General features: G+C 42.2%; 1 protein-coding gene across 2 annotated transcripts in view; it reads right to left on the reverse strand.

Moving 5' to 3' along the window:
* Positions 1-27841, reverse strand: part of ABCA5 (ATP binding cassette subfamily A member 5) — a 115892-nt gene that overhangs the window by 19296 nt on the left and 68755 nt on the right. For both annotated transcript variants that reach the window (XM_063456358.1, XM_063456357.1), the window contains exons 14-27: positions 27335-27454; positions 26998-27136; positions 25887-25977; positions 23539-23678; positions 23314-23433; positions 18374-18572; positions 16894-17063; positions 16011-16138; positions 8472-8609; positions 7655-7768; positions 5057-5227; positions 2801-2914; positions 1486-1623; positions 456-530 (exon numbers count right to left, since the gene is read on the reverse strand). In XM_063456358.1, the coding sequence (XP_063312428.1) occupies positions 456-530; positions 1486-1623; positions 2801-2914; positions 5057-5227; positions 7655-7768; positions 8472-8609; positions 16011-16138; positions 16894-17063; positions 18374-18572; positions 23314-23433; positions 23539-23678; positions 25887-25977; positions 26998-27136; positions 27335-27454 (1857 nt within the window). The remainder of the gene's footprint in view (positions 1-455; positions 531-1485; positions 1624-2800; positions 2915-5056; positions 5228-7654; positions 7769-8471; positions 8610-16010; positions 16139-16893; positions 17064-18373; positions 18573-23313; positions 23434-23538; positions 23679-25886; positions 25978-26997; positions 27137-27334; positions 27455-27841) is intronic.

The raw sequence follows: 27841 nt of genomic DNA on the forward strand, positions 1-27841 counted from the left end.
TAACCGTGTTGTCAATAAGTTCAGATGCTGTTATTAGTGATTTTCTGAATGCTTCCAAAAATTTTACAGAATGGGTGAGATCCACAGAACCTGGCTTTAGTAAATCAGCGATCTGGCAATTCAGTTGCAATTTGGTAACTTGTTACCGAATAGTGAATAACAAAGTATCCCAAAGTTTTAAACTCATGGAATCAGCAGGAATACTCCGTGGGTTTTCTGCCAGAGATTCCTCCACTTTACATTGGAATCACCTTTGGAAATCTCCCTACTGAGCGTCTTTAACAGGCTCTCTCTGCATTCTATAACAGCAGTTTGAGAAACGACTCCTGTATTGCACCATAGGAAGTGGGGAGGTGGCTCTGGTTTCATAGACCTAATTGTAATGTATGAAGACTGGAAGAAGAACATTCATTGGTTATATATAGAAAGGCTCACGGTTTTAGTCTTTTTCTTACCGCTATAACGGACACCAGGAGCCGGCCCAGCTTTGTATACCCGTTCTCATCACTATGTGACACTTTCCAAGACATCTGCAAATGTAATAATAGTAATTCATCAGCTATTACTTTAATAGGATGGGAATAAAAAACAAACCCCTGAGAATGTGAGATAGCAGGAATCCAGACTGGTATAAAGGTGGAGATACTCTGCACGCTAAGCACAGGCTGGCAGGTCATGGGGAAAGGTGCCACCAAAATCACTAATCACAAAATAACAGCCAGCTATATTAAATGCACACCATTAATTTCAAGACAAAACTTTAAATAAAACCATGAACTTCAGTAGGAAATAAGGGTTTATAACGTAGATTAAAGATTTAGCAACCGACATAATAATCCAGGTAAGTCCTGGCACAGATTGCATTGGTGGAGGAGAAAGCCTCTATGCTGACTGACAGGCGCAAGAGACGGAGTTAATGACAATGATTGACAGGGAGACGAGATGGATATGTTCAGCTCCAGGATAGAGGTCAACACAGCGATGTGGATTTCCACATTTAATTTTATTATCTACACCTCCCAAAACACACATTTTTTTTAAATATAGGGGACACATTAGCAGGCTATCTTACTGTTATGAGTGCGATATATATCATATCGTACTGTTGGGAGTGAGATATATCATATCGTACTGTTAGAAGTGAGATGTATCATATCGAACTGTTAGGAGTGAGATGTATCATATCGAACTGTTAGGAGTGAGATGTATCATATCGAACTGTTAGGAGTGAGAGATATCCTAACAGTACAATGTAATATATCTGACCTAACATTACGTAAGAGGATATATCTCACAGACACTTTATCACGGTTTTAGTAACACGGTTTTTATATCTGTGATATAAGAAAATTAACATCTTAAACAAATGCCTTGTTCCCTATGTGCGCTGCGGCTTTGTAATTCTTCCACACCGTTTCACTATGAAGTTACTAGTGTTATGCTCAATGACACTTTATTAAAACATATTAAATTGCTTTAACCTACCTTTATAAAGAATGTCAAACAACCTATCAGTGGGTAAATTGGGATAAAAAGAGAGAAAATATCATGAAGAATCGTGGCTATCAAATCGTTTCCAATAAGGAATGCGGCTTCGGTGATCGTGATGGAAACGGACGCTGTCTGAAGAATAAAAACAAGACAAATTACATTTTCTTTACTGAGCGAAATGGGACTTATATAATTCACATTTTCCGTCTGCTTTGCTGTGAGTTTTAAATCACCTCCACCTTATCAGAGAACAGTCTGCAGTCTGAAGGCTAGCTGCCTTTAAAACATTTTAGGGCAATCATTTTATTTTAAAGGCGGTAGTATAGTAGGTAGATATATCACAGGGAACACGGAACTTGAATAAAATTAAATACGGTTAGGCTATTGCAGCATGGCGGGCATGAACGTCAGAATCAATTAATTACTAACAAATCATAGCCTTCAAGCAGTCAACTGGGTTTAGCCCAGTATTAGGGAGGTCTATAAATAACAATATGATCTACGACATGGAAAAATAATAATACTATGATCTAAGACAGGGGTAGGCATCCTACACGGCACTCAAGGCTGCTAGAGCCAAACTGGCTCTGGCTTATCAGGAGTTCCAGTGAAACTTCAGATATCTGCTAATAGGTAAAGGTGATGAAGGACAATCCTTAATGTATGCATTGCAGCACATAGAGATTGTATTTTATAAACCCTTTCACATTTAACCCTTTATGTGGCTAAAAAATACCCCTTCCTGTCTCATTGGAGATTCTTCGCTGATATCAGCAAATCTAATGGCTAGAGTAGGCCTCACCTTTTGGAGCTTGCCTTGATGTGGCAGGTGAGCTTATATTCAAATGGCCATTGGAATAAAACTAAAGAGCCTCCATTTTGTTTAAATGTACATAGGGATTTAGGCCAGAGCGCAGGTAACGTTCTCTTTGTTTTTACTATGTATTTTGAGCTGTTGAATATTAAGCTACTGCTGCTGTAAGCGCGGGGCTTTATCTTTGAGTTTGGATATGGAAAAATATTGACAACATGATCTACGATATGGAAAAATAATGGCAATAGGATTTAAAATATGGAATAATAATTAAAATATGATCTAAGATATGGAAAAATAATAATATGATTTACGATATGGAAAAATAATAATGATATCCCCTAGATATAGAGAAAACAGTTAAGATACAAAAGGATGGGGGGAGAGAGGGGAATTAGGGGCCCTGTATGACATGAGATAGTCTAACAGATGGCCTCAATCTAAGCCCCCAGCATGGTTTACTAAATAATGAAGAGAGATATTCACAATACATACCAGGGCGAAGATTATAGACCAGCACTGCCGTGTGTCATGAATCTGTTTGTAGGTGAATGAAACCACATAGGTCAACACGATCACAGCAGGAACGTAGCCCAAAAGGCAGAAAATCTGAAACAGATCGTAGCTCAGTGAAGAATTATTTCATAAAAAGTGATGTTCTAATGAATATGGGACATTATCACACAATACTACTGCCAGCAATACATATGGTTAGTTTCTAGGTTTTCACTAAATAAGTGTTATTCCACTTATATTTCCTCTTTAATTAACAATTATCAATGTGATGTGTCGATTGGAAACCTCCGGGAATAAAAGGGGGCACAATCAATGTGATGTGTCGAGTGGGAACCTCCTGGCAAAAATGGGGCCCAATCAATGTGATGTGTCGCGTGGGAACCTCCTGGAATAAAATGGGGCCCAATCAATGTGATGTGTCGAGTGGGAACCTCCTAGAATAAAATGGGGCCCGATCAATGTGATGTGTCGAGTGGGAACCTCCTGGAATAAAATGGGGCCGATCAATGAGATGTGTCGATTGGGAACCTCCTGGAATAAAATGGGGCCCGATCAATGAGATGTGTCGATTGGGAACCTCCTGGAATAAAATGGGGGCCGATCAATGTGATGTGTCGAGTGGGAACCTCCTGGAATAAAATGGGGCCCGATCAATGAGATGTGTCGATTGGGAACCTCCTAGAATAAAATAAGGCCCGATCAATGAGATGTGTCGATTGGGAACCTCCTGGAATAAAATGGGGCCCAATCAATGAGATGTGTCGATTGGGAACCTCCTAGAATAAAATGGGGCCCAATCAATGAGATGTGTCGATTGGGAACCTCCTAGAATAAAATGGGGCCCAATCAATGTGATGTGTTGCGTGGGAACCTCCTGGAATAAAATGGGGCCCAATCAATGTGATGTGTTGCGTGGGAACCTCTGGAATAAAATGAAGCCCAATCAATGTGATGTGTTGCATGGGAACCTCCTGGAATAAAATGGGGCCCAATCAACGTGATGTGTCGATTGGGAGCCTCCTGGAATAAAATTGGGCTCAATCAATGTGATGTGTCGCGTGGGAACCTCTTGGAATAAAATGGGGCCCAATCAATGTGATGTGTTGCGTGGGAACCTCCTGTTATAAAATGGGGCCAAATCAATGTGATGTGTCGAGTGGGAACCTCCTGTAATAAAATGGGGGATGATCAATGTGATGTGTTGAGTGATCAAACCCCATTTTATTCCAGGAGGTAACCAATGGGTGTGTCGATTGGGAACCTCCTGGAATAAAATGGGGCCCAATCAATGTGATGTGTCGAGTGGGAACCTCCTGGAATAATATGAAGCCCAATCAATGTGATGTGTCGAGTGGTAACCTCCTGGAATAAAATGGGGCTCAATCAATGTGATGTGTCCATTGGGAACCTCCTGGAATAAAATGGGGCCCAATCAATGTGATGTGTTGCGTGGGAACCTCCTGGAATAAAATGGGGCCCAATCAATGTGATGTGTCGAGTGGTAACCTCCTGGAATAAAATGGGGATCAATCAATGTGATGTGTCGCGTGTGATGTGTCCATTGGGAACCTCCTGGAATAAAATGGGGCCCAATCAATGTGATGTGTTGCGTGGGAACCTCCTGGAATAAAATGGGGCCCAATCAATGTGATGTGTCGATTGGGAACCTCCTGGAATAAAATGGGGTCCAATCAATGTGATATGTCGCATGGGAACCTCCTGGAATAAAACGGGGGATGCTCAATGTGATGTGTTGAGTGATCAAGCCCCATTTTATTCCAGGAGGTAACCAATGAGATGTGTCGAGTAGGTACCTCCTGGAATAAAATGGGGCCCAATCAATGTGATGTGTTGTGTGGGAACCTCCTGGAATAAAATGGGGCCCGATCAATGTGATGTGTCGAGTGGGAACCTCGTGGAATAAAATGAAGCCCAATCAATGTGATGTGTCAAGTGGTAACCTCCTGGAATAAAATGGGGCCCGATCAATGTGATGTGTCGAGTGGGAACCTCGTGGAATAAAATGAAGCCCAATCAATGTGATGTGTCGAGTGGGAACCTCCTGGAATACAATTTGGCACAATCAATGTGATGTGTCTTCTAACCAGTGCAGGGATACCCGAAATAAAATGGGGTCTGATGTAATGTGTCTTCCAACCACTAGGGACCTAGGTTTTGTTTTTGACTTAGAACATAAGAAACACTATTTGTAGTAGATGAGTAAGTAGAACTTACCAAGGTGATAACCGTTCCAGCATAGAGATAGATCCCGGTATTAAGAACTAGTAAACTTCCAATCATTAGGAAGAGGATGAGAAAATACAAAGGCATATCTACTGCAGCCTGTCCTACCCAATAGGCCGACTGGTAGAGACCGGACATCTTCAGCTGGGTGTAAGCATTCACCTGCCACGGGAGAGGATAAAAGACAGAGACAATTACACGTATATTGACATGGTAACAACTATACGCACACTGACATGGTAACGGCTACACATACATTGACATGGTAACGGATACACAGACACTGATACGGTAACGGATAAATTTACATTGATAAGATAACAGATACACAGACACTGATACCTAACAGATACACTTATATTCATACAGTAACGGACACACTCATACGGTAACTGATACAAAGATATTGATACGGTAACATACACAGACACTGATACAGTAACAGATACACTTGCACTTTTACGTGACAGATACACCTAGATTCATACAGTAACGGACATGCTGCTACAGTAATGGATGCACAGACACGATACAGTATCAGATACATAGACCCTGATTCGGAAACGGGTACACAGACACTGATACGGTAACGGGTACACAGACACTGATACGGTAACGGGTACACAGACACTGATACGGTAACGGGTACTCAGACACTGATACGGTAACGGGTACTCAGACACTGATACGGTAACGGGTACTCAGACACTGATACGGTAACGGGTACACAGACACTGATACGGTAACGGGTACACAGACACTGATACGGTAACGGGTACACAGACACTGATACGGTAACGGGTACACAGACACTGATACAGTAACGGGTACACAGACACTGATACAGTAAAGGGTACACAGACACTGATACGGTAACGGATACACAGACACTGATACAGTAATGGGTACACAGACACTGATACAGTAACGGATACACAGACACTGATACAGTAACGGGTACACAGACACTGATACGGTAACGGGTACACAGACACTGATACGGTAACGGGTACACAGACACTGATACGGTAACGGGTACACAGACACTGATACAGTAACGGGTACACAGACACTGATACGGTAACGGGTACACAGACACTGATACAGTAACGGGTACACAGACACTGATACAGTAACGGGTACACAGACACTGTAGCGGCACCCCGGTGTAGTAGGGGTTTACGCCGCTGAGAAGGTGTCCTTTCCCCCAAGCACGAAGTCAGCTAAAGCATAACAGGTTCCCCATAATTACGACATCCAAGTAATGGTCATCCCCTCCAAGCACGAGACGAGACTCTGTGTTGAGGGTCAAAGTAGGAATAATGTTTATTCTGCAACTCGGGCTTTTATGCCGTACAACAACTCCTCCCCGTATCCGGAGGAGATAATACATTTACAGTGGGAGTCACTCCCACTGTACCGAGCAGAATATTATACAAAAATTACAGGTTTAATAATACACACAATATATAACAAAAATACAATGTGCTACGTGTATTAGGGAACGGAGATCTAGGGGAACAATATACGTGAAAATCCCCTAGATCGGTTGGGCCGTTCGCTAGATACACGTTCGCACCATTTACTCAGGAACCATTTAACATAAACAAAAACTCTCTCTTGGATCCGGTGTCTCTATTTCGGTACTTTGGATCTGTCGACCAGTATGGGCGTACGTTACCGGTAAGGTTGACATTCGTCGTGTGGAAAGTTTGTGATTGTTCGGTCATTAGTCCATGCGGTCAAAATGGCCGCGACCCATTGTTCTTTCCACGTGGCGGCGCGTACCGTACGGATCCACAAGTACCCGAAATCCACAATAATCCAAATACAACGACAATTCTCCGAGATGGTATCTGTCACTCTCAAAAGGGGTCCGTCACAGAAACTGATACGGTAACGGGTACACAGACACTGATACGGTAACGGGTACACAGACACTGATACGGTAACGGGTACACAGACACTGATACGGTAACGGGTACACAGACATTGATACGGTAACGGATACACAGACACTGATACGGTAACGGGTACACAGACACTGATACGGTAACGGGTACCCAGACACTGATACGGTAACGGATACACAGACATTGATACGGTAACGGATACACAGACGCGTAAACGGATGCACAGATGTGGATGCGGTAACGGATACACAGACATGGTAATGGATACACAGACATCAATATGGTAACTGTATCAGTTACCGTATCAATGTAAGTGTATCAAAGACACTAATACGGTAACGGATACACAGACACGGTAACAAATACACAGACACGGATAGGGTAACGGATACACAGACACTGATACGGTAACGGATACACTTACATTGGTACAGTAATGATACACAGACATCGTTACGGCAACTGATACACAGACACTGGTACGGTACCAGATACACAGCCATTGATACGGTAATGGACACGGTATATCCACATTTATTTATGGAGCACAAACCAAGTTATGGTTGATGTATTGACACATTTATTTATGAAATTCTGACAAACTGGCCCATTCCATCCCACTGTCACTATTATAATAAATACCAATAATTATTGATTGTCCAGCTGGTATTCTTACCTTATGATTGTAGGTGTTTTCCATGGCAAAATACGGTAGCATTCCCACTGCCATTATCCCTAGGAAAGCAACCAGAAAATAGAGGTCGAGCCTGATGGAGTTATCTGAGAAATCCTAGAAAAGCAGATCAATACGTGAGTTTCTTACATGTTAGGGACGTTTTCTGAGGCTTTCTTTATGCTGGGAATTCATGCTTTAGAATGAGATTTCCAACATGTAAGTCAATTACTCTATAGCATCAGCCATGCCAATAAGCATCAGATTATCAGATCTATGTTTGTACATTAAAGGGTCGCTCTAAACACCATAACAACGTTCTATGGCTGCACACTAACCACTGATTTGCAAATATCGCACAGCTATAAGTCAGCTCCTCAGAACAGGTCAGGTCAGTACTGTCCAAACTGTCAGCACAGAGTCCTCGGGATGATAGCCGAGCTCCGCGAGTTAAACGTTATAGTGGTCACGTTGCGTCCGCTATAAGTTCATTGAGCAGTTAAATCATCCTTTTGACAAGAGGCGTCTGCTGGCTACTATCACTCGCTGCACATTATGTAGAAAATGCATTGGTTTTAGTCATTTTTACTCTACTCTTCCCATTAGCTCCCAATTCACTCAGAGTTATACAAGAACCCATGGTTTGTGTCTCCATGACCAGACTAAATGATCAGAGATGGCGAGTGCTTTGTATTATAACTCATTGAAGGGACATTGGTGGCTGCAATGCTTGGGGCATCTGCAAGTTCACTCAAGGACAAGAAACCTGCACAAAAAAACATTGTGAAAGGCTGAACATGACTTTTTCTTGGTCCCTCACCTGGTAGAACGGACTGCTCCAGGTCTGGATGCTTTGGTTGACACGCAGCTGACGGAGCAGAGAGTTACTGATTGCATTGATGAGGACCGGAAGGGAATGGACCATGGTTTTATTGAACACAACCCCATAGCTGTAATACTAAGAGACAATGATTACATATGAAGGCCATTGTAACAACTATAAATATACATAAAGAATAGCTAGCCTAAATTACGTTTTATAATTAGAATATATTATATGCAGCTTGTTTAACAAGGCTTTGCATCCCAGCATTTAAAGGGATCCTATAGTGCCAGGAAAACAAACCCGTATTCCTGGCACTATCGGCTGTTTGAGTTCCCCCCCTCCCTCGGCGCTGAAGGGGTTAAACCCTCTTAAGCCACTTACCTTAATTCAGCACCAGGCTCCCTCGGCGCTCGTGACTTCTCCTCCCCCGCCGATGTCAGCTCCCGAGTGGAGCCGAATGTGCATGCGTGGCCAGAGACGTCCGCGCATTCAAACCTCAAGGCTTTCCTATGGGGATCTTTTTTTTTTTTTTCGCTGGAGGTCCATAAGAATGTCCAGCATCAAATAAGTGCGATTTACTCAGTGTAAATCGCGGAAGCGCCTCGAGTGGCTGTCAGGGAGACAGCCACTAGAGGCTGGATTAACCCTGTAGACCAGACAATTTTTAGGGTTGCCACATTGGCCGATATTTGGTGCAAAAATACCAGCAATACAATTCTTTGAAGAGAATGTTCTGCAATATCCGGACCGGCCACCATGGTGTGCAGTGCTCTCAGGCCGTACTAAGAAAACTCGTTGGTGCTTGGCTGTGTGGACAGGGCTAAGATGGGGTGTCGCTGCTGGTCCCTGCCCTCTCCACTAACAGAATCCGCATTGCAGGAGCTGCAGGTCAAGGAGATGGAAGCATGGACTTGAGAGCACGTGTGCGTGTATATTCAGCAGTTTGTGTGTGTACTCCGCAATCTGTGTGTTTGTACACAGCAAACTGTGTGTATACTGAGCAGTTTGGGTGTATGTACTCAGCAATCTGTGTGTGTGTGTGTATAGAGTGTGAAGAAAACAACATACTTTGGTTCTCATTCATTATTTTTTGGTTCAGTAGATAAATCTACCGAACACCGACCACTCCCCAGGCTCATTAATTTCTAAGAAAACCACAGAAATTAGCGCTCTCTCTATGTGGCCATTTTGGCACACAAAAAGAGGCTGCGGGACTTGGTCATCGAATGTCTGGAACTCCAAATCGGACACTACTTCCCGAACGCCAGTTAATGTCGCGAACGCCTGCTTCTTTTCCCCAACCAGCCAGGAGAACGATGTTCAGTAGGTTTGTTCTCACAAACTAGGGGAACAAACGTTACCTATGAGCAAGGGGCACCATTCGTGGATTTGTTCGGTTTGGGACTCCTGAAATTGACCAACCGCTATCCCTGAAACTCTGACCATGAAACTGTCAAATTTTTACCCCGGTGGAGATCGGCTGTGTTTGTGGGAACTGAGCGCAATTTAGACACCTTGGGCGTTCAGATCCAAGCAATCCGGGGATATGACATTTATGGGGGTCCCTATAATATTTACGTGTTTTATTATGTACTTGTGTCATTGTGACTCAGGAATATAAGGGGCGTGTTGTGGGAGTTTTTGTGGGCATGTATACTGTACTCTGGTCTTGCATAAAAGCTGCCCGTTTGGCCTGAATAAAGACATTCCGGTTATACCCTTCATCTAGTTCAGGCTGATGTTTGGGTATGCATCTGATTACTGGGTGGATGTACTTGTATGCTGTATTTTAGAGAACGTTTGAATCAACACCTGAACTGCGAGCTATAATCATTCAGCCTCTAGCAGTTCGGGAGAAAGCAAAAGAATGGGTATCCGAAATATCAGTGTTCGTAACATTCAGCAATCAGTGTGTGTGTATACTCGGCAATCTCTGTGTGGGTGTGTACTCGGCAGTCTGTGGGTGTGTATATTCACCAGTCTCTGTGGGTGTGTATTCAGCAGTCTGTGTGAAGGGCCGGCGCTTCCTGAAAGACCACTGAGGGAGGGGGGTGGGCGAGAGACCACCATGGGAGGGGGGGGAGGTGGAGGAGGGACCTCTATGGGGAGAGACCACTGTGGCGAAACCAACCTCGCCACTGTGAACTGGAGAAGCCTGGTTGCTAGCCTCCTGCCCAGTGATTATGGCCCTGGACTATATTGCCCTGTAAAACTTACATTTGGGGGTGGCGAAACCGACCTCGCCACGTGTCCTTGGAGGGGGCTGATTGCCCGCCTCTTGCCTTTGGACTATGGACCAGACTTTATGGGAATGTGATACCCCAGATAGCTATACCATGGAGCCTATTCATATAATGAAAGACTATGGGAAAGACTTTAGCTCCATGGCAATTGTACTGTGTGAATAGGATCTGTGCGCTATTCGGTAGTTTTGTGCGCTCAGATCCCAGCTATCTGGGGATATGTGAAATGTCTGTGTGTTATGGATAAAAAGTAACTTTCTGTATTTTAAAGTGTTCTATGTCTTTCTGTAACCATGTGGTTAATGGAGTCTGCTTCTAGCCCTGGATAATTGGATTACTTTTCTCTTTGTCTCCAGGATAGAGGCCTATGTAAAACCTGTCTAAACCGGTTTGCCATGCGGCTAGTAAGGGACAAAAGATACTTTTAGTAACTTTTGAACCCCTGGTCGGATTCATGCCATTTTTTAATATGTTGTTCCCCTGAATGGATTGATTGTGGATATGTATTTTTAGGTGAATGTGATGTATGGTTTTTGAGTTATGAAAGTTGTGTAAAAAGTATATTTTAAACTGTATGAATAATGGGATTATGTGTCACACTAAGGGGAGGGGATGTGTGGGTTGCACCCGTGATACTATTGGTCATTTTATGCCTCCCCCTGGGTGTGGCCTGTATGTGTGAGATGGAAATAAAAGCCAGGCTGGATGAGCAAGTCCAGAGTTCCTGCTTAACCCTCAAAGTGAAGTGTCGTCTCATTATTGGGGGAGGATTTATTGTATGGTGTTCCAGTTTGACTGCTAGGAGTGTAAACCTATTCGTATGGTTTTTCCTATTCAACTATCTACAGCTTAAGATCTCTCCTATAGAGTTCTCCTCATTGTCCTGGTAGCTCTGAATGTGAGGCAAACCTTGGCTGAGATCATCAGAAGGCTTTCCTATGGGAAAGCATTGTGATTGGCTGAGATAATCACTTCTGATGATGTCATTTTACTATATATAGGTTGGGAAGGGGGCTAGATGGTGTTTTTAACACTATAGGGTCAGAAATACATATTTGTATTAGATTTAATACAGGTTAGGGTTTCTGATCCTATAGTGTTCCTTATTCCATTTGTTCTCAATCAAGATATTGTATATTTGTTTCATTTTATTAAAGACAGGAGGATTCATATTTGCTTTACTTTCTTTACTCAAACCTCCCAGCAGCAAAGAAATGGTTAACAGTGTAAAGTAAAAAGTCAACCAATCACATTAACGGTGTCAGTAACAAAGGGTAGTGATGCTCCTCCCACTCCCATTCTATTGGTGTATATATCCTGTAATTAATATTACACATTAATATTCATACTAATACTTGATCTATTTTGTGCTGGGATTGCTTTCTCTATTTTTAATCTAACTATTTCTCACTATCATTTTTATTTTATTATTATTTTTACTTCTCTAGTCGGCCGTTGAGTATCACCAGTGCCCTTCATGCATGGGGGGCTCCTACTCTGTTTTCCCCTCCAACTGATCCAACTTAGCGACGGTATAAACCGTTCAGGGCACTTTGTTTCAGCGTGCCTTGCCGCCTGATAAAGTTCCGCGGCCGGCTTGCTCTCGGTGCTTGCGTCTATCACTGACGCTCCGTGTCCACTCCGCCCCCTCCTTCACTCAGCCATATTTTTTCAATGATTTTTCCTGCCGTTTCTCGCTCTGCCTGATAACCTCACCTAATGTCGGTTTGGCGGTTCGGCAGAACAGTGAACAGATGCAGGGACCCTTCCTGCTTCATTGTTGAATGGGTAAGGCAGTGGCTGAGTGACAGGCAACAGAGGGTTGTAGTCAATGGAGTATATTCGAAGCTTGGGCTTGTCACCAGTGGGGTACCTCAGGGATCTGTACTTGGACCCATTCTCTTTAATATTTTTATTAGTGATATTGCAGAAGGTCTTGATGGTAAGGTATGTCTTTTTGCGGATGATACTAAGATATGTAACAGGGTTGATGTTCCAGGAAGGAAAAGCCAAATGGCAAGTGATTTAGGTAAACTAGAAAAATGGTCAGAGTTGTGGCAACTGACATTTAATGTGGATAAGTGCAAGATAATGCATCTTGGACGTAAAAACCCAAGGGCAGAGTACAGAATATTTGATAGAGTCCTAACCTCAACATCTGAGGAAAGGGATTTAGGGGTGATTATTTCTGATGACTTAAAGGTAGGCAGACAATGTAACAGAGCAGCAGGAAATGCTAGCAGAATGCTGGGTTGTATAGGGAGAGGTATTAGCAGTAGGAAGAGGGAAGTGCTCATGCCATTGTACAGAACACTGGTGAGACCTCACTTGGAGTATTGTACGCAGTACTGGAGACCGTATCTTCGGAAGGATATTGATACCTTAGAGAGAGTTCAGAGAAGGGCTACTAAACTGGTTCATGGATTGCAGGATAAAACTTACCAGGAAAGGTTAAAGGATCTTAACATGTATAGCTTGGAGGAAAGACGAGACAGGGGGGATATGATAGAAACATTTAAATACATAAAGGGAATCAACACAGTAAAGGAGGAGACTATATTTAAAAGAAGAAAAGCTACCACAACAAGAGGACATAGTCTTAAATTAGAGGGACAAAGGTTTAAAAATAATATCAGGAAGTATTACTTTACTGAGAGGGTAGTGGATGCATGCAATAGCCTTCCAGCTGAAGTGGTAGAGGTTAACACAGTTAAGGAGTTTAAGCATGCGTGGGATAGGCATAAGGCTAATTCATAAAGATGATGGTATTTCATCAAAGTAACACAAAATTCATCCTATATACACCAACTATATACATATATCTAGACACAGTATCCTCCTTTGTTCAATGAATAGTTCAAAGTCTGTATATCTGTACACGTTAATTGGTGATCTTAAGCGCAAAAATAAAGCAAAAGTCGTGTGGGAAAATTAAAAAAAAACCAGTGAAACAATAAGAGAAAACTCTAGGAAAATCGAAAAAAAGTGTAAAAAATGAAAAAAGTTGAAAAAAAATTTGAAAATAAGAAAAATGAAAAAATGAAAAAAATGCAAAATACTAAAGTCCTGATAAGTAGCAGTCCAGTATATAGTGCACTATATGTTACCCACTATCTGTGGGTTGATCTCACCAATGTCGTCTATTTCTTTATGCTGTGTCCTGTAGGAAGATTCTGTAGTCTGTGAAAGATGGTCTGAATGGAGGGGATGGAACGAATTCCTGATGGTTGTAAAAGTGATCGCCACCCTGTATCAGCGGGTAGCTGGTCAATCCTGCTGTAGTGAATGAAGTCAATCGTAAGGCTCTGCTATAGGTAGGTTGAAGTCAATCGTAGGGCTCTCCTGTGAATGGGCTGCGCGCTCGGGACATATGAGTCCCTTCGATGGCCCCAGTACCGTGCACGGATACTGGGGCCATCGAAGGGACTCATATGTCCCGAGCGCGCAGCCCATTCACAGGAGAGCCCTACGATTGACTTCAACCTACCTATAGCAGAGCCTTACGATTGACTTCATTCACTACAGCAGGATTGACCAGCTACCCGCTGATACAGGGTGGCGATCACTTTTACAACCATCAGGAATTCGTTCCATCCCCTCCATTCAGACCATCTTTCACAGACTACAGAATCTTCCTACAGGACACAGCATAAAGAAATAGACGACATTGGTGAGATCAACCCACAGATAGTGGGTAACATATAGTGCACTATATACTGGACTGCTACTTATCAGGACTTTAGTATTTTGCATTTTTTTCATTTTTTCATTTTTCTTATTTTCAAATTTTTTTTCAACTTTTTTCATTTTTTACACTTTTTTTCGATTTTCCTAGAGTTTTCTCTTATTGTTTCACTGTTTTATTTTTTCATTTTCCCACACGACTTTTGCTTTATTTTTGCGCTTAAGATCACCAATTAACGTGTACAGATATACAGACTTTGAACTATTCATTGAACAAAGGAGGATACTGTGTCTAGATATATGTATATAGTTGGTGTATATAGGATGAATTTTGTGTTACTTTGATGAAATACCATCATCTTTATGAATTATTCTTAAAAGCTTTTCAATAAATACTATGAAATTGAACATAGGTTTAACTATCATTTAATGTCATTGATTGAGTGCGGTATTCATATTTTGTTTATGATATTGATTAGGAGTTTTTTTTGTGGGGTTATACCTCGAATACCGGCACCTAACACTTAATTGAGTGCCAGCACATATTGTTTTTTTAGGCATAAGGCTATCCTAACTATAAGATAAGGCCAGCCTACTCCGCGTTGAAGAGAGGGAGGTGTCGGATTCCCCTGCACTGTGACTAGTCTGCAGCCTACTCTGCGTCGAAGAGAGGGAGGTGTTGGATTCCTCTGCACCGTGACTAGTCTGCAGCCTACTCCGCGTCGCAGAGAGGGAGGTGTTGGATTCCTCTGCACCGTGACCAGTCTGCAGCCTACTCCGCGTCGAAGAGAGGGAGGTGTTGGATTCCTCTGCACTGTGACTAGTCTGCAGCCTACTCCGCGTCGAAGAGAGGGATGTGTTGGATTCCTCTGCACTGTGACTAGTCTGCAGCCTACTCTGCGTCGAAGAGAGGGAGGTGTTGGATTCCTCTGCACCGTGACCAGTCTGCAGCCTACTCCGCGTCGAAGAGAGGGAGGTGTTGGATTCCTCTGCACCATGACTAGTCTGCAGCCTACTATGCGTCGGAGAGATGAAAATTAGTGCTGAGAGTTTTAATAATTAAAGTATTCTGATTCTTGGCACTCCGCATGTAGTCCTGTAACTCGCACAATGCTCAACCAGTCTCAATTTCTTTCCATTGCTGAGCACCATGGGAGTGGATTCTTCCAAATCTAACGACTTTCTGAATGAGTCATCTAATCTTACAACCCCCGTATTGAGTAATCTAATTTTACAGCCCCCCGTATTGATTACTCTTACAGCCCCCCCATATTGATTACTCTTACAGCCCCCCGGTATTGATTAATCTAAACTTACAGCCCCCCGGTATTGATTAATATAAACTTACAGCCCCCACGTATTGATTAATCTAATTTTACAGCCCCCACGTATTGATTAATCTAATTTTACAGCCCCCACGTATTGATTAATCTAATTTTACAGCCCCCACGTATTGATTAATCTAATTTTACAGCCCCCCCCCCCCCCAGGTATTGATTAATCTAATCTTACAGCCCCGGTATTGATTGATTTATGATTGATTGATTAAACTAAACATGCAATCCGTTTGAAAGTCAGAATTGATAGCGCATCAGCTCATGCTTACCTCTCCTGAGCGCAGCACATTCAGGCCACCATTGTGCGGAGATAAAGATACATTTTCACCCTCGTTAATTACCTCCACTTTTATCATCTGGTTGTTGAGAATGGCAATGAGGTCATCAATATTTGTACCTGTGTTTAAAATATTTAAGTTATTAAAGGCAACATATCCTTAAAGGGTTTAATAATTTACATTTAAGCCCCACCCCTGTATCTTTTAAATAAAGCAATTTAACTAAAACTTAGTTCCCCTGTTAATTCCCTGTGTGTTTGTCTAGCCCCTAACACCGTTCTTCCTCTGCCTGAGATCATTACTGATGGTCTCAGCCAATCCAATGCTCCATTATAGAGAAGCATTGGGGGCCTAGTAAGCATGTGTGGCTATTGTGATAGAGCCAATTAGCATCTCAATTAACTCTTCAGCAGAGTGTAGAGCAGGCATAGGCAACCTTCGGCACTCCAGATGTGTTGGACTACACCTACCATGATGCTTTGCCAGCATTATGGGTGTAAGAGCATTATGGGGGATGTAGTCCACAACATCTGGAGTGCCGAAGGTTGCCTGTAGAGCAATGAATGTCTGTCCTACTAAGATTGCAGGATCCCTGCAGGAAGAGTAACAGATTATCAGAACTACAGGTGGCCATTAGTACAAATAATATCACTGAAATTTCTATTTACAAACATCAGACTGCAGGGACAGGCTCTTTACATCATAGTACTTAGAGAGTCCCTTTAACAAAAATAACCCCAGTTTATTATGTGACTCAAGCATGCGGTAAGGAAGATCTTAGTTATTTAGTTCTGCAGCAAAATGGTTTAGATTTGACTTTAAATCCACTAAAAAAAAAGCAGAGAAAATAAACAGATATTTGCCAGTGACCGACCTGTGGAGTTCTCAAGTAAAAGACTTGTAAGGTATCTGTGGGTCTTTTGTCCAGGTTGTAGAAAGTAAAGATCTGGGGAAAGCTTCGTAGGAGCCAAAGATCTGCGGTAATAGCGGTGTACAATGCACATCGAAATCTGAACTGCGAGGAAAACCAATAGGAACAACGATCTGAAAGGAAAAAAACTGCTGGATATAGTGTGTGATTTATCCTCTATAACTGGATACATAGTGTGTGATTTATCCTCTATAACTGGATACATAGTGTGTGATTTATCCTCTATAACTGGAGACATAGTGTGTGATTTATCCTCTATAACTGGATACATAGTGTGTGATTTATCCTCTATAACTGGAGACATAGTGTGTGATTTATCCTCTATAACTGGATACATAGTGTGTGATTTATCCTCTATAACTGGATACATAGTGTGTGATTTATCCTCTATAACTGGAGACATAGTGTGTGATTTATCCTCTATAACTGGAGACATAGTGTGTGATTTATCCTCTATAACTGGAGACATAGTGTGTGATTTATCCTCTATAACTGGAGACATAGTGTGTGATTTATCCTCTATAACTGGAGACATAGTGTGTGATTTATCCTCTATAACTGGAGACATAGTGTGTGATTTATCCTCTATAACTGGATACATAATGTGTGATTTATCCTCTATAACTGGATACATAGTGTGTGATTTATCCTCTATAACTGGATACATAGTGTGTGATTTATCCTCTATAACTGGAGACATAGTGTGTGATTTATCCTCTATAACTGGAGACATAGTGTGTGATTTATCCTCTATAACTGGATACATAATGTGTGATTTATCCTCTATAACTGGATACATAGTGTGTGATTTATCCTCTATAACTAGAGACATAGTGTGTGATTTATCCTCTATAACTGGAGACATAGTGTGTGATTTATCCTCTATAACTGGAGACATAGTGTGTGATTTATCCTCTATAACTGGAGACATAGTGTGTGATTTATCCTCTATAACTGGATACATAATGTGTGATTTATCCTCTATAACTGGATACATAGTGTGTGATTTATCCTCTATAACTGGATACATAGTGTGTGATTTATCCTCTATAACTGGAGACATAGTGTGTGATTTATCCTCTATAACTGGAGACATAGTGTGTGATTTATCCTCTATAACTGGAGACATAGTGTGTGATTTATCCTCTATAACTAGAGACATAGTGTGTGATTTATCCTCTATAACTGGAGACATAGTGTGTGATTTATCCTCTATAACTGGAGACATAGTGTGTGATTTATCCTCTATAACTGGATACATAATGTGTGATTTATCCTCTATAACTGGATACATAGTGTGTGATTTATCCTCTATAACTGGATACATAGTGTGTGATTTATCCTCTATAACTGGAGACATAGTGTGTGATTTATCCTCTATAACTGGAGACATAGTGTGTGATTTATGAGAGGTCTTACTTACACACATCGGAAAGATTTACTGTCTCGATACAAATTGCGGATGTGTAATTTGGCTACTGTAGCAACCTGCTGCTTCCACAGCGCCCGGCCGCTCAACATACAAGACTCTGAATGCGGTAGGGTCAACAAGCCTTGCTCAATCTCCTCCATAGACCTCCACTTCACGTCCTCTTCCACCTTCTGCTGGCCGAAAATATGATCTACAGGAGACAGAATGTGTTTCATAGTAAACAAAAGTCCTAACAGTATCTAGAACTTCTATATTATATCCAAACTTTGGAGTGTTGGGAAAAAAGGCTATTTAAAGGGAGAACATGACCACGACAACAAGAGATTGGGAATATTTTGTGAATAGGATAAAAGGATCTCCACGTTTCTAACCAACACCTGGCAACTTGCAATCTTGAAGCACCTCATCCACCAGCAGAAACAACTAAAAAAATTGACTCATCACCTTCAGAAATGACCCTCAACAATTGATCAGAGCTGGAAGGTATCTCTGAAGTGTTGGAGCAAAGTGTACATTATTAAAGGTTTGCAATTTAGACACTCCCTTGCCAAGCAACCTACTACACCAACTCCCCTTTATGACCCAGAGGTCTTTACTAAAATCTCCAAATCAACCCTGGTGGAGAGTAGCACAGCTGTTACTTTAAAGGGACACAAGTCACCAAAACAACTTTAAATTAATGAAGCAGTTTTGGTGAATAGATCATGCCTTTAAAGTCTCAATTCATTGCCATTTAGGAATTAAATCACTTTGTTTACACAGTCCTAGTCCCTCCTTCCTGCCGGAGATTTACACAGCCTTCCTAAACACTTCCTGTAAAGAGAGATCTAATGTTTACACTTCATTGCACATTCTGTCTAATTTAGAATTTCGTATTTCCTGCTTGAGAATCGCTCTTTGACACTGGTGAGCTACAGGTGTACACAATACATGGAACACCCTTTCCTAAACATGACACCAGGGACCAAAATGTCTCCTCCCCGATCTCCCCCCCCCCCCAAAATGTCTCCCCCCGATCTTCTACAACAGTCTGATTGGATGTCCACCCGCTTTCTGAAATTCAATCTCCTTAAAAACAGATCTTCCTTTTTTCCCCTCTTCAGAATACTGATCCTCCTCTTCCACTCTCCCTGCAAGTTGACAGTACGAGCATTTGTCAGTCCTTACATGCTTTCTGTCTTAACGTTTTCATTGATCCCGGCCTCACCTTTGTGCCTCATATCCAGTTTGTTGCTAAAAGCGGTTGATTCCATCTTGACAACATTGCCTTAGTCTGCCCCTTTCGTACGCTAGGTGCCGGTAAAGAGCTTTATCATGTTCTAGTAACTTCTCATAGAAACATAGAATGTGACAGCAGATAAGAACCATTCGGCCCATCTAGTCTGCCCAATTTTCTAAATACTTTCATTAGTCCCTGGGCTTATCTTATAGTTAGGATAGCCTTATGCCTATCCCACGCATGCTTAAACTCCTTTACTGTGTTAACCTCTACCACTTCAGCTGGAAGGCTATTCCATGCATACCACTACCCTCTCAGTAAAGTAATACTTCCTGATATTATTTTTAAACCTTTGTCCCTCTAATTTAAAACTATGTCCTCTTGTTGTGGTAGTTTTTCTTCTTTTAAATATAGTCTCCTCCTTTACTGTGTTGATTCCCTTTATGTATTTAAATGTTTCTATCATATCCCCCCTGTCTCGTCTTTCCTCCAAACTATACATGTTAAGATCCTTTAACCTTTCCTGGTAAGTATTATCCTGCAATCCATGAACCAGTTTAGTAGCCCTTCTCTGAACTCTCTCTATAGTATCAATATCCTTCTGGAGATATGGTCTCCAGTACTGCGTACAATACTCCAAGTGAGGTCTCACCAGTGTTCTGTACAATGGCATGAGCACTTCCCTCTTTCTACTGCTAATACCTCTCCCTATACAACCAAGCATTCTGCTAGCATTTCCTGCTGCTCTATTACATTGTCTGCCTACCTTTAAGTCATCAGAAATAATCACCCCTAAATCCCTTTCCTCAGATGTTGAGGTTAGGACTCTATCAAATATTCTGTACTCTGCCCTTGGGGTTTTACATCCAAGATGCATTATCTTGCACTTATCCACATTGTCAGTTGCCACAGCTCTGACTATTTTTATAATTTTTCTAAATCATTTGCCATTTGGCTTATCCCTCATCGAACATCAACCATGTTACATATCTTGGTATCATAGCAAAAAGACACACCTTCCCATCAAGACCTTCTGCAATATCACTAATAAAAATATTAAAGAGAATGGGTCCAAGTACAGATCCCTGAGGTACCCCACTGGTGACAAGCCCAAGCTTCGAATATACTCCATTGACAACAACCCTCTGTTGCCTGTCACTCAGCCACTGCCTTACCCATTCAACAATATTGGAATCCAAACTTAAAGATTGTAGTTTATTGATAAGCCTTCTATGTGCAACATTGTCAAAAGCCTTACTGAAATCTAGGTAAGCAATGTCTACTGCACCACCCTGATCTATTAATTAGTTACCCAATCAAAAAAATCAATAAGATTAGTTTGGCATGATCTCCCTGAAGTAAACCCATGTTGTCTCTGATCCTGAAATCCATGTGTTTTTGGATGTTCAAGAATCCTATCCTTTAACATGGTTTCCATTACTTTCCCCACTACTGAAGTAAGGCTTACTGGCCTATAGTTGCCCGACTCCTCCCTATTACCTTTCTTGTGAATGGGCACAACATTTGCTAACTTCCAATCTTCTGGGACTACTCCTGTTATCAATGATTGGTTAAATAAATCTGTTAATGGTTTTGCTAGTACACCACTAAGCTCTTTTAATAACTTTGGGTGTATTCCAGCAGGTCCCATTGACTTATTTGTCTTTACTTTTGACAGTTGAAATAGAACCTCTTCCTCTGTAAACTCACATGTAATAAATGACTCATTTATCCTTTTTCCTGAGGTCCCTTTCCTTCATTTTCATCTGTAAACACTGAACAAAAATATTAATTGAGGCAGTCAGCTGGACCTTTATCCTTTTCTACATACCTTCCTTCTTTTGTTTTTAATCTAACTAATCCTTGTTTTACTTTTCTCATTTACCGTATATACTCGCGTATAAGCAGACCCGAATATAAGCCGAGGCCCCTAATTTTACCCCAAAAAACTGGGAAAACTTATTGACTCGAGTATAAGACTAGGGTGAGAAATGCAGCAGGTACTGGTAAATTTCTAAATAAAATTAGATCCTAAAAAAAATACATTAATTGAATATTTATTTACAATGTGTGTATAATGAATGCAGTGTGTGTGTATGAATGCAGTGTGTGTGTATGAATGCAGTGTGAGTGTATGAATGCAGTGTGAGTGTATGAATGCAGCGTGAGTGTATGAATGCAGCGTGAGTGTATGAGTGCAGCGTGTGGGTATGAGTGCAGCGTGTGGGTATGAGTGCAGCGTGTGGGTATGAATGCAGTCTGTGTATGAGTGCAGTGTGTGTGTGTATGAGTGCAGTGTGTGTGTGTATGAGTGCAGTGTGTGTGTGTATGAATGCAGTGTGTGAGTGTATGAGTGCAGTGTGAGTGTATGAATGCAGTGTGAGTGTATGAATGCAGTGTGTGTGTGTATGAATGCAGTGTGAGTGTATGAATGCAGTGTGAGTGTATGAATGCAGTGTGAGTGTATGAATGCAGCGTGTGTATGAGTGCAGCGTGTGTATGAATGCAGTGTGTGTGTATGAGTGCAGTGTGTGTGTGTATGAGTGGTGTGTGTGTGTGTGTATGTGTATGAGTGGTGTGTGTGTGTGTGTATGAGTGGTGTGTGTGTGTGTGTGTGTTGCAGAGCCTTGGTGGGGGGTGGGAATTTTTTTTTTATTATTTTAATTTTTTTTATTATTATTTATTATTATTTTTATTTATTTAATTTAATTATTATTATTTTTGTATTATTATTTATTATTTAATTATAAAAATTTTTATTATTACTAATTATTTTTTTTTCGTCCCCCCTCCCTGCTTGATACATGGCAGGGAGGGGGGCTCCTTCCCTGGTGGTCCAGTGTCATTGGCAGTTCAGTGGGGGGAGAGGGGTGCTGGCAGAGCTGTAACTTACCTGTCCTGCAGCTCCTGTCAGCTCCCTTCTCCTCCGCGCCGTCCGTGCAGCTCCCTCTGTAAGTCTCGCGAGAGCCGCGGCTCTCGCGAGATTTACACTGGGAGCTGACCGAGGTGCTGAACGGACGGCGTGGAGGAGGAGAGAGCTGACAGGAGCTGCAGGACAGGTAAGTTACAGCTCTGCCAGCCCCCCTCTCCCCCGGTCTGTATTATGGCAATGCAAATTGCCATAATACAGACTATTGACTCGAGTATAAGCCGAGTTGTGGTTTTTTAGCACAAAAAATGTGCTAAAAAACTCGGCTTATTCTCGAGTATATACAGTATGTATCTAAAAAATGTTGTCCCTTTTTTACTGACTGTGCGATTTGCTCTTCTGTGTGTGATTTGGAAGCTCTTATAACTTGCTTAGCCTCTTTCTGCCTAATCTTATAGGTCATTCTGTCTTCCTCACTCTGGGTTTTTTTATAATTACTAAATGCTAACTTATCCCCCTTCCATAAACCAACCTATACCACTCTCTCCATCTGCCGATGCTACAAGGTCCATAGAACCACGGAATCTGGAAACCATTACATGTTAGGTGGAGTTGGGGCAGTCCCAGCAATCAGTAAATGGTTTCAGTTTGTCCAGCATTTGGGTTTTCTGCGTGGACACATGCGAGAGGTTTGGCTGGAATGTTGACAGGCGGAGGTAATAAAGGGTGTGAGGGTTTTACAGCAGGACAGACCAGGACTTGGGGTTGGAAAAGAAATTGTAATATATTCTCACGTTTCGTTGTATGGGTAAATGATGCTGAGGCCGCTAAGGCAAACCGCACCTGTCTGATCGAGTTCAGTTTCCGTTTCTAGTTTGAAGAAGACGTCTTCCAGGCTAGTAATGGACAAGCCATAGGTAATTACACCCACAGTGGAATCACTCTCTAGAGTAGAAAACAACCCTATGGAACACACAATCACAATATTACAACATATAATGTAATAACTGGGGCATTCTGGGGTTTTATTACAACAAGCAGGCATTCAGGACTCCCGGGTTGGATTACCTGCAAATTTATCGGTGTCTCTGAATGGCAGGTTATAGATTAGGGAGGTCTCTGTCTGCTGCATTACACTTGCCCCCGATATGTGACGTGTGATCATCTCCGTCATAGAGTCTACGTTACAGGATGCATTGATGTCCAGGCTGAGGAGAGAAAGGCACACATTATGGCTACAGAAAGCCTAGGGTTTACTCACTTTACCAGCCATGTACCGGAGAATTGCAAGCTTTAGGCCAGCTGGAAACGCATCCAACCTCTTTTACTGTGAATAACCTATAATTCTAGGTTTAGTGGATAACATTTTGTGAACTGACAATTTGTCAAATCATGCTGAAAACGCTCTTACATTGAGCCACTTCTCCCTAATTTCTCCATATATCATTCCACACAATTTACTGTACAGAGAAAAAAAAAGAAAAAGAAAGACACAAAGCAATAATCCATGAGCTGACATGCTTCCTGGCACATTCACCTGCCAGGGATTAAAGAAGGAAGATGGCGGCATCGTGAGGTCATACCTAATTTTTCCCTTCTAATCCAAATGCCACCTTCCAATGCAGGTCACCTGGGGTTGTCTTCCCAGACATGCAGACACACTGAAAGTGACTGGATTTAGTTGTTAGAATCACAATTCCATTTTATAATTAGGACATGTCCCAGTATGACACAGACCACCTCTGTGGCATTTCCATTCTGTTTTTAAAATTAGGGAGAGTCCGCTGGTGGGCTTGTGAGTCTGCTGCATATCTCGTTCATCCGATTCCTCTAGGGGGATTCATGACGGTTGTACTGGGTGGTTGTGGACGGTAGCCGGCAAGCAGGAGCAAGCCGTTTCATCCCTCCAGCTCCGGGCCTGGAGTTAAGGCCAGCATCATGTAGCCACTGACCCGGGTGTTTCCGGAGTCAGAGTCCTTCCCTGTTGGGACAGGTCTGGAGACTTTAATGGTACTGCACTGCCTGTGGCGAGTGGGCCTCCGCCTGCAAGGAAGGTGCGCCGAGGTTAAACCCCTGATGGCCTTTGGCCCAGATGAGCAAACGTGGGGATTTTAGTGTTGTATCCCATTCCCTCTCCGACTGCCATCCATCTGACATCCCCCTGTACTCCAGCTCTCCTGTGGCTGAGTCTGTGCTGCAACATGTTGAGCTTCAGTCCATGCACAGAAGCTATCAAACAGATTGTTCAAGCATGTGAGTAGGTGCTAGGTTGCGTTGTAGTGGCTCTCCATTTTGATGCGGTCCGCGGCAGGTCGATTCAGTGGATGGTATGAATGTGTGAGGCATCCCCTGATTCACCGATGGTTGCAAAGCGATAATGCTGTAGGTTGGGGTCCGAGATGGAGCAAGTAGCTTGTGGTTAAAGACGATTATCGAGCCCAGGCTCGGGAGCTCACACACAGTGCATCCGCTAGGCTCCACAGTCAGGCCCCCCCACCTGCCCAAAACAAACATTTTACATAGCTCTGTAAATATCATTTACACGCATGTCTGCTACATAGTAATAGTGTAGCAAAAGTACTGAAGTATACAAAAGTCTGTCAGACGCTAGCTTAAAATAGAATACATATTTGCTTATATATCACAAAATTTTAAATTTCAAACAGATCCTGTGTTTGTTAATAAAACCTGGTGATACGGAATGGAGTCTCTCGCCTATGGAGTAGTGCTCGCGGGTGCAATGGTTATCCATATTTAACAGTTTAGTAGATATCCCCCAAACACACAAAGTAATGCTTGTAAGACAGCTTATTGATAAGGGGAAAAGGCAAGCGTGCCCTAGCCTACCACGGCTGCTACTTCCTTTAACTTTGTGAAGCAAACGGGAGAGAAAGTAAACTTTTCCGTCTGGGTGTTAGTGACGGAGTGACTGTTCGCATCTGAGTAACAGCCACGGATGTGTTTCCGCTAAAAGTTATAAAACGGTCCCAAATATTACAGACTTAAGACATATAAAGCAATTCAGCAAGTCCTAGGCACACCTCCACTGGCTTGTTTGCTGATCTTACAGCACAGTGTGTTTGTTTGATTTGTTAATTGAACTTGGATGATGGTGGATAATGAAAGGAGAGTAATGTAGGCTATAGCAGGCTATAAAAATAAGTAGGAGATATGAAATTCTAATTCAAACATCGATTCAGAATATTTAAAAAAACAAACAAAAAAAAAAAAAAAAACTTATGTTTAAGAGCTCCATCTTTTTTATCCCTCTACTTAACTGTTCAGTCATCAATCAATATATATACAGAGCAGGGAAAACGGTTTATAGAGAGATTATTGATAAAGAACGTTATGTTTAACACATTCACAAGAGATGCACATAATACTTTATATACCCAGGTTATCACGCACCATACCTTAATCGATAGCCAACTCCCCATTTGCTCTTAAGGAATAAGGAAGTCCCAATGCATGTCAGCATCCCCTGTGAAATGACAGCTTTACGATCTGAAAACCAAAACACAGTTACCTGGACCTTTTTCCAAACACCAAAGTAGGTTTCAGATTCATCACGCAATCAAGACAAATTAACAATAAATGTAACCTCACAGTACAATACGTACCAAAAATCATGCAAATAAAGCATGGGGCCAATAGGAACCTCTGAAACCAGAGGAGCAACTTGGATTTACTCCGAGAGAGAAGGAAAGCACGCTGTACCTGCCGATCACACCGCGGCCAAGCTCAGTACCCATCTCAGTTGGCAGGGGGCATGCAGGGAGACCCGGCTAGCGTCTATTCACTCGACCATGGTGTTTTTGATGTATTTAAAGCAGGTACACTCAATGGCTCATCAGTCATTCTGTGGCCACTAAATATGGCTCCAGCTAATACAGGGAGCCCAAGGTATTGATTGATAACTGGGCCTCCCTGGTGCGAGCAGTGTTAAGTCAGCATTAAGCCCACTCTGTGGAGGACGGCATGGAACCTGTTCAAGTGGGGAAGAGGTTAACTAAGCTTCTTCTAGATTACCTTTGGCAAACGTTAAGTCCTGTGTAATGTGTTCCAATTTTCTTTGACATTTGCGATCCACCAGGTGGCGCTGTATGCTGAATGTGATCTTCCCATTCATGGTACATTACTTTTTGGAAACTGAAAAAAGCCTCATTGTTGGAATACAGGATTCATAGCGGTTTCTTCACAACTAGACCTAGAACAGTCTGTTTATCAGTTTCATACGGAGTATGTAATCCTGATTTGTCAGATTGCTCTGTGATTAGTTCCAGAAGGGTCACTTAACACAAGGTTCCTTTGTGATCTGGGATGGTAACTAAAATAATGTAACTACTACAAATGAATGCCACTTACAGTCGGGCAGAGCTTCCAAGCCCTCCTCAACAGAACGCAGAATTATAAAATGTCACAGAACCGGCGATCTGACTGCCTGAATTAGCAATGAATTAGTGACATGAATTAATTCCTTTCTCATATCCATGCACCATTACAGACGTACACACTTAAAGTTACCTGCCAGGATGTCCGCTTCATCCATGCAGTGAGTGCTGAAGACAATCACATGATTTTCCCTTCTGGACTTTAGCATGTTCCAGACAGTAAACCGTGAGCAGGAGTCCATGCCAGCTGTGGGCTCATCCAGAAGCAGCACCTGGGCACGGCATTAACAAGAATTCAGACACCACGCGTGTGACCACAAGGATCAATTCTGGGGCAACATTCTAAGCGATAAGTGAAGGAACCAGATGTAGTATAAAACACTGGTTTCCATGCGGACTGCTCAATCTTTAGAATGATGCCCGAAATCGCCTCCTTCTGAATACAGTAATGGGCTGGCTGGGGTCATTACCTTAGGATTCCCAAGTATTGCAATGGCCACGGACAACTTCCTCTTCTGGCCAATACTGAGCGTCCGGACTTGGTTGTGTTTTAATACCTGCATATCCAACTCATTAAGGATCTTATTTATCTAGAAAGAAAAGGCAATACAGAAAGAAAGATCAACAGATCATTCACGCGAATGAAAAGGGGAGGATGATGAAGTGTACGTTGGTGGTTAATTCAGCAGTCTGCTCGGATAAATGGCAGAAGCATGAATATGATAAATTGACCAAACACACAGCCTTCACACAAAATCTGTTACTACAGAGATCATTCTGAATTTACTTAAAAAGCAAAAATGACAGACGTCAATGTACTTGCTATCATTCTGAATGTTTTGCAGCCATCCTACACCTGGTATGCAAGATTGTGACATGCACCACCTGCCATCTCCTGTCCTCATCCAGCAGGTCCACGGTGCCAGGCCTGCAGCCACGAGTTGGGTCACGTCTCCCAGACAACCAAAGACACCAGA

Source organism: Pelobates fuscus, chromosome 5 (genome assembly GCF_036172605.1).
Source record: "Pelobates fuscus isolate aPelFus1 chromosome 5, aPelFus1.pri, whole genome shotgun sequence".
In the NCBI taxonomy this organism is placed as follows: Eukaryota; Metazoa; Chordata; class Amphibia; order Anura; family Pelobatidae; genus Pelobates; species Pelobates fuscus.